The 10502-nt window shown below is 44.6% G+C and overlaps 1 protein-coding gene across 1 annotated transcript; it reads left to right on the top strand.

Annotated features, from left to right (window-relative positions):
* Positions 1-6517: 6517 nt before the first annotated feature.
* LOC146708565 (uncharacterized) lies at positions 6518-8846 on the top strand. The gene is made up of 3 exons (XM_085460973.1): positions 6518-6708; positions 6995-7030; positions 7742-8846. Exons 1-3 carry the CDS (start codon positions 6593-6595, stop codon positions 8451-8453), a joined length of 864 nt encoding a protein of 287 aa, XP_085317099.1. The 5' UTR covers positions 6518-6592; the 3' UTR covers positions 8454-8846.
* The last annotated feature ends 1656 nt before the right edge of the window (positions 8847-10502 follow it).

Here is a 10502-nt window from a genome sequence, read left to right as displayed (position 1 = left end):
AATCAGTAAAGTAATTGGATTGCTTTCTTGGAGAAGTAATCAGTAATTAGTAACTATTTACTATTTTTAAGTAACTTGACCAACACTGAGTGTTACACACTTACTCGTTAGTGTTACTCGTGTGCTGTCGCTCATTGTCACCTGGAAACAGGAAGATGATAAACTATGTGTTGTGTTAGTGTTGGTGAGTTTCTTTAGTGCACTTCTTAAGTTTTTCAAGGTAACACTTCAAACTTCTTCTTTTGAGTTGAACTGTTGTTTCTGCTTTATGGTCAAATGTCTACGGTCATTACTCGCGTCACAAGTCAAAGTCAAAGTCAAAGTCAACTTTATTTGTCGATTCTGCCACATGTACAGGACATACGGAGAATAGAAATTGCGTTACTCTTCAATCCCTAGATAAATAGCAAATGAACATTTAAATATATTTAAATATAAAAGTGATTAAGAAATGCAAGTAAAATAATTAAAAAGTAAAAATTTAAATAAATACAATTTTACATATAACAAGAAAGCTATACAATATACAATATAATGGGTAAGTGACATTGGGTGTAAACCAGGCAGAGTAGTGCAAATAGGCAAATAGTGCAAATGGAGATTTAGTAATGTACGGTAAGAGAAAGTGTAACAACAAAGTCTTTATGAGGTAATGGCAGTCCAATGCTCCACAAAGTGACTGGTAACTGGTGCAGGCCAGTGAGTGAGTCAGAGAGTGTGTGTGTTTGTGTGTGTGTGACAGAGTTCAGTGAGACCGTGGAGGAGAGAGGGGAGAGGGGGCAGAATCGGAAGGGAGTTAAGCTTCCTGACAGCCTGATGGATGAAGCTGTCCTTCAGCCTGCTGGTCCTGGCCTGGAGACTCCGCAGTCTCCTCCCCGACGGCAGCAGCTTGAAGAAGCTTTGCATTGGGTGTGTGGGATCAGCCGCTATGCAAAGGGCTTTTTTAGTGAGACGGGTGCTGTAAATGTCCTGGAGGGAGGGGAGAGAGACACCAATGATCCTCTCTGCAGCTCTCACTATGCGTTGGAGGGTTCTATGACAGGACGCATTGCAGGCTCCAAACCACACAGTGATGCAGCTCGACAGGATGCTCTCGATGGTGCCTCTGTAGAAAGTGTGCATGATGGGGGCTGGTGCTCCTGCTCTTCTTAGTTTGCGGAGAAAGAAGAGACGCTGCTGTGATTTCTTGGCCAGTGCTGTGGTGTTGTACGTCCAGGAGAGATCCTCTGTGATGTGCACACCCAAGAACTTGGTGCTGCTCACTCTCTCCACAGACGCTCCGTCAATGGTCAGAGGAGCATGTTGGGTGTGCATTCTCCTGAAGTCCACAACAATCTCCTTCGTCTTCTCCACATTCAGAGAGAGATTGTTGTCAGCACACCACGTGGCCAGGCGTCTCACCTCACTTCTGTAGTCGGTCTCATCCCTGTTGCTAATGAGACCCACCACCGTTGTGTCGTCCGCAAACTTGATGAAGAGGTTGGAGCTGTATGATGGAGTGCAGTCATGGGTCAGCAGAGTGAAGAGGAGGGGGCTCAGCGCACATCCCTGCGGGGCCCCCGTGTTTAAAATGATGGTGCTGGATGTGTTACTGCCGACCCGTACTGCTTGAGGTCTTCCGGTGAGGAAATCCAACAGCCAGTTGCACAGTGAGGTGTTGAGCCCCAGCTGGACCAGTTTTTGAATGAGCTGTTGGGGGATTATAGTGTTGAATGCTGAACTGAAATCTATGAACAGCATTCGAACATATGAGTCATTTTTGTCCAGGTGTGTGAGTGCCGAGTGGAGTGCAGTGGAGATGGCATCATCGGTTGAGCGGTTGGGCCGATAGGCAAACTGGAAGGGATCCAGGGAGGGGGGCAGGACAGTCTTGATGTGTTGCATGACTAGTCGTTCGAAGCACTTCATCAGGATGGGAGTAAGTGCAACAGGACGGTAGTCATTAAAGCAGGAGGGAGATGACTTTTTTGGAACCGGAATGATTGTGGTGGCTTTAAAACATGTGGGGACGACAGCCTGGATGAGTGATATGTTGAAGATGTCTGTGAAGACATCAGTGAGTTCCACTGCACAGTCTCTCAGTACACGACCAGGAATGTTGTCAGGACCCGGAGCTTTACGTGCATTGATCCTGCTGAGGGATCTCCTCACGCTGTCCGGGGACAGAGTCATCACCTGGTCCCCAGGAGGGGGTGGGGTCTTCTGTGCAGTGGTGCTGTTTTGGACTTCAAAGCGAGCAAAGAAAGTGTTCAGCTCGTTCAGCAGGGGGATAGTACTGTCACAAGTCTGTGGTGGGGGCTTGTAATCTGTGATGGTCTGAATGCCCCGCCACAGGCTCCGTGAGTCTCTGCTGTCTTTGAAGTGATGAGATATTTTCCTGGAGTACTGTCTCTTAGCCTCTCTGATGCCACGGGAAAGGTTGGCCCTAGCTGTCCTCAGGCTCGCCTCGTCTCCAACTCTGAAGGCAACATTCCGAGCTTTCAGCAGCCTGTAGACCTCTCCTGTCATCCATGGTTTTTGATTGGCCCGGACAGTTATGGTTTTCGTGACTGTTACATCCTCAATACACTTGTTGATGTAGGCAGTAACAGTCTCTGCGTACTCCTGGAGGTCAGTGGTGTTGTTATAGGTGGCAGCCTGCTTAAACATGTTCCAGTCTGTAGTATTAAAGCAGTCCTGTAGAGCCTCTGAAGACCCCTCTGGCCACACTTGTATCCGCTTACGAACCGGTTTGGTCACTTTAACGAGCGGTCTGTAAGCAGGCATTAGCATGACAGTGATATGGTCTGAGGCGCCGAGGTGGGGGAGGGGAAAAGCTTTGTAAGCTCCTCTCTGGGTGGTGTAAACAAAGTCCAGTGTGTTATTTCCCCTTGTTGGAAAGTCTATGTGTTGTTGTATTTTTGGAAACACGCACAATGATGAGTTTAATAATTTAAGTTTTACTAGTTTGTTGAAAATGTGAGCAAGATTTAGAACAACTGAGTTTACACACTGCAGGGACATTTCCAATAGACCAAGTTCAACAAAGGACAGACCTGAGTGGATTTTTACTGGGTGGTACTGGTTTGGGGTAAATGTTACATGTTGTTGGATTTTCATAACATTAAAGCTCTCAGACTCACTACCCGTGTAGTTTATGTGGTGTAGAATTACACCATGTTTTCACCACACAGTAAAGATGTGAGGTGTGGACTTTCAGCTTTATTCAAAAATACTACATTACCTGTTTAGGACAGTCCCCTCTATTTGAGAGGTTCAAAAGTATCTGACAAGCAGTTTCAAGGGTGGGTGAGGCCTGTTCTAATTATTCTATCATTTGATAATAATCATCATCATAATAGGGTGCCTTTCTAAAACCCAAGGTCACCTTACAAAGAGGAACAAAATATTATTACTTAAAATATTATTATTATCATTATCATTAAGGATACATCTGTCACCATCTTACAGTGCTATGATTGCAGCCATTCCCCCAACTCTCTGTGTGACTGGTACTGATGGCCATTGATCAGTGGTCATGACAATTTGCATATTAATGATCATAACCTGACCTCCCAGCCATTGTTCCATCACTGGGCTGGTTCCAGTCAAATGTGCTGTTTATAAGGTTGGAAACCTGCAGTCAGCTGAGACTGAAGGAGTGGGTGAGTGATGAAACGTTTCTCCCACTGAAAACATCCAGATGAACAGAATCAACTTTTGTGTTATGTGTAGGCAGTCAGGATTTTAACTGTGTCACCAGCTGCACACAAATGACTCTTTATTGGATGCTTTTGTCATCATCAAGACTCAAACGTTTTTCACTCCATAACGATGATTATTCTGACCCTGTTTTGGTCTTTAGGATGGCCTGGTTTATAAGATTGAGTCTGTAACAGCATCATGACAGTTTTATGAAAAAGTAATACATAAGCTTGTGCCCCAGTCACAATTTGTTGTTTTTCTTTATTTCAAGATGCATAATGACCAGAAGAACTAGTCATCCACCAAGCAGAAGTCTTCATCTTTATCTGGTAATGACTAAGAAGGTTACAGCTCGCACAACTGAGGCTGTCGCAACAGATTTATGATCACAACGCCTTTGCTCATCTGCTTCCTGCTTGTTTTCAGAAACCTCTGCTATCATTTGAGTCAAATAACCGAGAGCAGGGTGACTGTTGGGGTGAGAGTGTTAAAGTGTGTTAAGCTTTAAAGCTGTGCTGCTTTGAGTGACATGAGGCTGTCAGCAGCTCCCACTGCTAAAAGTTACAGTGGGGCAAAAAAGTATTTAGTCAGCCACCGATTGTGCAAGTTCCCCCACCTAAAATGATGACAGAGGTCAGTAATTTGCACCAGAGGTACACTTTTTTATTCCTATTTATTCTATTTATCCCCTTCGTATATTTTATTTATATTGTCTCTGTATTTATATATATATGTGTGTGTGTGTGTGTGTGTGTGTGTGTGTGTGTGTGTGTGTGTGTGTGTGTGTATATATATATATATATATATATATATATATATATATAATATTCTGTAACTCTGTAACTTCTGTCGGTGCTGTGCTTTTTTGGAAATCGAATTTCCCAGAGGAACCCACCCGAGGGATTAATAAAGTTCTATCTAATCTAACTTCAACTGTGAGAGACAGAATGTGAAAAAAAATCCATGAATCCACATGGTAGGATTTGTAAAGAATTTATTGGTAAATCAGGGTGGAAAATAAGTATTTGGTCACCTCAAACAAGGAAAATCTCTGGCTCTCACAGACCTGTAACGTCTTCTGTAAGAAGCTTTTCTGTCCCCCACTCGTTACCTGTATGAATGGCACCTGTTTGAACTCATCATCTGTATAAAAGACACCTGTCCACAGCCTCAAACAGTCAGACTCCAAACTCCGCCATGGCCAAGACCAAAGAGCTTTCGAAGGACACCAGGAAAAGTATTGTAGACCTGCACCAGACTGGGAAGAGTGAATCTACAATAGGCAAGCAGCTTGGTGTGAAAAAATCAACTGTGGGAGCAATCATCAGAAAATGGAAGACATACAAGACCACTGATAATCTCCCTCGATCTGGGGCTCCACGCAAGATCTCATCCCGTGGGGTCAAAATGATCATGAGAACGGTGAGCAAAGATCCCAGAACCACACGGGGGGACCTGGTGAATGACCTGCAGAGAGCTGGGACCAAAGTAACAAAGGTCACCATCAGTAACACACTACAACGGCAGGGAATCAAATCCCGCAGTGCCAGACGTGTTCCGCTGCTGAAGCCAGTGCATGTCCAGGCCCGTCTGAAGTTTGCCAGAGAGCACATGGATGATACAGCAGAGGATTGGGAGAATGTCATGTGGTCAGATGAAACCAAAGTAGAACTTTTTGGTATAAACTCAACTCGTCGTGTTTGGTGGAAGAAGAATACTGAGTTGCATCCCAAGAACACCATACCTACTGTGAAGCATGGGGGTGGAAACATCATGCTATGGGGCTGTTTTTCTGCCAAGGGGACAGGACGACTGATCCGTGTTAAGGACAGAATGAATGGGGCCATGTATCGTGAGATTTTGAGCCAAAACCTCCTTCCATCAGTGAGAACTTTGAAGATGAAACCAGGCTGGGTCTTCCAACATGACAATGATCCAAAACACACCGCCCGGGCAACAAAGGAGTGGCTCCGTAAGAAGCATTTGAAAGTCCTGGAGTGGCCTAGCCAGTCTCCAGACCTCAACCCCATAGAAAATCTGTGGCGGGAGTTGAAAGTCCGTGTTGCTCGGCGACAGCCCCAAAACATCACTGCTCTCGAGAAGATCTGCATGGAGGAATGGGCCAAAATACCAGCTACTGTGTGTGCAAACCTGGTAAAGACCTATAGTAAACGTTTGACCTCTGTTATTGCCAACAAAGGTTATGTTACAAAGTATTGAGTTGTACTTTTGTTATTGACCAAATACTTATTTTCCACCCTGATTTACGAATAAATTCTTTACAAATCCTACCATGTGGATTCATGGATTTTTTTTTTTCACATTCTGTCTCTCACAGTTGAAGTGTACCTCTGGTGCAAATTACTGACCTCTGTCATCATTTTAGGTGGGGGAACTTGCACAATCGGTGGCTGACTAAATACTTTTTTGCCCCACTGTATCCTGAAACACAAGTCTCTGTTTGTGTGTCTTCCTCCTCTTACACCCATGGCTTAAAGACATGTTCAAATAAGGGCATGAAGCCATTCAGAGGGTTTGGCCATCATCAGCCTGCCCTCTATAAAGGTGTCTTCTCCTTGTAGCTGCATCCACTGCAGCAGCATCTCGTCCTGAACAGAGCCTCCAGCATCCCTCAGACCTTTCTCCACCACTGCAGGTAACAAAGGTTTAAACTGGCACAATATTGATTAGAATTCAGAATAATGTCTGACATGCTGCAGACTGTGAGAGTTTTTTAGTTTTTTTTATTAAAGACACTTTAAAATGAATTTTTAGACAAACACCTCCTGAAAGAGCAGAGCTGTTAATCTGGTTAAATATGGTGAGTTTTGGAGAATAGTCTGCAGATATTTGGACACTGTTATATATTCACTCATCTAATTTTTCCATCCTTGTTAAACCCACTCAGATGGCTGGTCCTTACTGGGTTTCTGTAGCCGTCCTTGTTTTGATGACCGTTACAAACGGTGAGACTGTTATTGACCCAAACCAGCTCGCACCAATTGTAGATGACATTCTGAACAGGTGAGTGAACGTTCTGTGAAATACAGAAGAAAAACTGAACATGATGATGATGATGATGTTTACAGCAGCTGTTTTTAACAAACAAACTAGCAAGGTGTGAAAATGAATACAGAGTAACATGTGACAAATATGCTATTAAAAGTGTATCACACTGGACTCTAACACAGATCAGCCCCTGTTTAACTCTGTCCAAACTCTCAGGGAAACAAACCAACATTGTTGTGGTTTCATGTAAATCTTTCCAAGTGAAATCAACATCAGAACCTGTGTGTGTGTCTTTTGGCAGGTACACACCTAGCTACAAAGGTGCAAACAACAACAGGTCAGTAACAAAGGTCACTTTAATCTGCAGCACAGTACTTACAGTGTGCTTTATAGTAACAGAAGCAAGCTGAGATCATCAGAGCTGCATGTAGAAGCAGAGACTGACAGAACAAATGCATCTTTACAAACTCACTGTTATTGACAATAATAGTCTCTGTTATGTTCTTTAGCTCTGACACGCTGGGTGTTGGTGAGACGAACATGAAACTGTCGTTAACCACAACCTGCCAATGTAACATGCAGACTTTATACGTAGATCAATAAAACAAGTGTTGATTATTGAAGCAGGAGCATAAACACACAAACACAGCCAAAAGCAGTTTGTGTGTAATGGTGAGGTGCAGGTGGTAGAACACTTTATCCCGAACGTTGATTCTGTTCATCTGGTAGAAACGTTTCATCATCATCCAGCTGACTTCTTCAGTGTCAGCTGACTGCAGGTTTCCAACCTTATAAACATCCAGATGAACAGAATCAACTTTTTGTGGATTTCCTTACCTGATGCTTGAGCTGCATGAAGATGTGTTGCTGTTACACTTTCAAAACAACCAAAAGATTTTAATCAATTTTCCAAAAGTCAGAAAAAGACTGATTTCCTGAGCAAAAGGAGACTAAACTCACTTTGGCTGGTTTAACACTCTGGATACTTTTGTCTTCACGTTATAAAGAAAATGTTTTACAGGTGAATATTCTCTGTTTGCTTTGACAGAAAGTTTCCCATGTTCAGTGTGGCCGTGAGCGTCCCGTACACTGAACAAACAAACACGTTTGATATGAATGGAGTCACTGATGCTGGTGAAGTTGTGAGGGAGACGATTCTAGACTGTGACGTATACCAAGGTAACAGAGTGATGGCAGCCACAGTGCTGAGATGGCCCAATGTTCTCGATCAGTGTCCTGATGCTCGTGTACAGTGGCCTGATGTTTTGCGGAAATGTCGTAAACAGGACATGACATGGAATGATGTTAAGTTGTGTCGTAACATTAACATGCGGAATGGCAGAGCTGATCATGCAGAGTTTCGAACCCTGCAGGATTTTCAACCTTTACTCGCAACACAATCCAAAAATGATCTGATGGTTTTCTACGTCCGTGACTCCCCATGTGATCAGAGATGTACCAACAAACTCGACGATCAGAATATTCTCACTATGATACAAGAAATAACAAGCTGGAGGAAATATGTTGTTGTGTTTTCAGATGTATTTAGACCTCGTGATAGTGGGCACCTACTTATGAATAACCTGGGTGAATCACTTAAGTGGCTTGGGAAGGCAATCGCAGATCCAGGGTCAAATGGTCTTCAGAACATATTCCGATGCCACAGGCAGCAAGAAATGAATGGAAATGAAATGAAGTGCTTTAGCTGCAATAACAATGGTGATGTTGCATTTGAATGTATTTTAGATTTGCTTTTTTAGGTTGGTAACCTATCTGATGTTGGGAGAAGTCAGGGGGGAGAAAGAGTAAGGACAAGAAGAAGCAGAAGGGTAACATCCAGAGAGGAGTGATGAGAGAAAATCATCAGAATTAACCAGAGAGGGAAAAAGAAAAACAGAAAATGTAACCCATGCTTTGCATCGTTTTCCTGCATCCATGTCTAACTTTTAAATGTGTGTGTTGGTCACAGCAAGATTAACATGTGCTCCTGAAATCACAGCTGCATCGTGCACTCTGGTCATTCTGGTCCACGATACTGTCGGCGCCTCTGATTGTGTGAACTGAAACACAAACAGTGTGTGTGGAGCGAGTGTAATCCATTTATAGCCTCTGATACTGTCTCTGATTAAAGCTTAATAAACTGCATCAAAACATGTCACAGCTTGGATCTGGTCTGTCCTTCTTTCAAAGCTCGATGTTGTATTTTCTGTTTCTATGATTGAACATGAAGTTTGAGGTAAAGATGCTGCAGGTTTCCTATTCACGGGTCACTCCACAGAAACTCTGTCATACAAACTGTCAGGTCCCAGATTTGAAAGCCAACACGATAACCTCCTCCAGCCAGCGGTGTGGAGATCCAGCTTTTTAGATCCAATTACAATCAAATCACTCAAAAAGATCCTGTGGAAACAGCAGAGTTATTGAAACAGAATAAACAGAATCACATGAACACTGAAACATTACAACACACAGCAAAGCAAGCTGAGCAAAGCCCGGGTGTAGAGCCCCGATGTCACCTCTGACCCTCCATAACTCCTGCAGCTGCTGATGGGTAACTTCCCCTCCTTATCATCCAGACAAAAACAACAGATGCAGGTCAGGGGTCGGGCCGGGCACCATCTTCAGGTGGGCCAGCTTTGCTTTGTCACAGTCGACCATAACATGAAGTTACACATCAGTCCTAATTATTAAATCTCACTACAAGCAGTGCAAATCAACAGGTGGCATAAACTTATCATATACATGTGAATAATACTTGACCAAAGTTTATGGGTCATGACACAAACCATTTGCTGTTCCCAGGACTGCGCTCTTCTGGACAGAGATCTCCGATGTTGTTCCCGGGATCTGCTGGAGCCACTCGCCTAGCTTGGGAGTCACCGCACCTAGTGCTCCGATTACCACGGGGACCACCGTTACCTTCACCCTCCACATCCTCTCGAGCTCTTCTCTGATCCCTTGGTATTTCTCCAGCTTCTCGTGTTCCTTCTTCCTGATATTGCTGTCATTGGGAACCGCTACATCGATCACTACGGCCGTCTGCTTCTGTTTGTCTACCACCACTATGTCCGGTTGGTTAGCCACCACCATTTTGTCCGTCTGTATCTGGAAGTCCCACAGGATCTTAGCTCGGTCATTCTCCACCACCCTTGGGGGCATCTCCCATTTTGACCTCGGGACTTCTAGGTTATACTCGGCACAGATGTTCCTGTACACTATGCCGGCCACCTGGTTATGGCGTTCCATGTATGCCTGAGGTATTCACTGAGCACACGGTCGGTTGTGGCCATCTTACTGATGCATTCGTGGATGTTTGTTGTCTCATCCTGGACTGTGGTGCTGACACTCACCAGTCCCCGGCCCCCTTCCTTCCGCTTAGCGTACAGCCTCAGGGTGCTGGACTTGGGGTGCAACCCTCCATGCATGGTAAGGAGCTTTCTTGTCTTGATGTCAGTGGCTTCTATCTCCTCCTTTGGCCAGCCTATTACCCCAGCAGGGTACCTGATCACGGGTAGGGCGTAGGTGTTGATAGCCCGGATCTTGGGTTGAACGTCTGGTGTCCTGGTGCAGCCACAACAACCTGGTGCTGAATGCCCAGAAGACAGTGGAGATTATTGTGGACTTCAGGAAGCACACAGCCCCACTCCCCCCCATCATCCTGACTGACACCCCCATCACCTCTGTGGACTCGTTCCGCTTCCTGGGTACCACCATCACCCAGGACCTGAAGTGGGAGCCCACCATCACCTCCGTCATTAAGAAAGCCCAGCAGAGGATGTACTTCCTGAGGCAGCTGAAGAAATTCAACC

The sequence above is a fragment of the Copadichromis virginalis genome, linkage group LG6 (genome assembly GCF_057382275.1).
Source record: "Copadichromis virginalis isolate Kocher_CV1m ecotype Utaka linkage group LG6, C_Virginalis_male_GT1.1, whole genome shotgun sequence".
In the NCBI taxonomy this organism is placed as follows: domain Eukaryota; kingdom Metazoa; phylum Chordata; class Actinopteri; order Cichliformes; family Cichlidae; genus Copadichromis; species Copadichromis virginalis.
The sequence above is the reverse complement of the archived record's forward strand: the minus strand, read 5'-3'. Positions and strand labels throughout refer to the sequence as shown.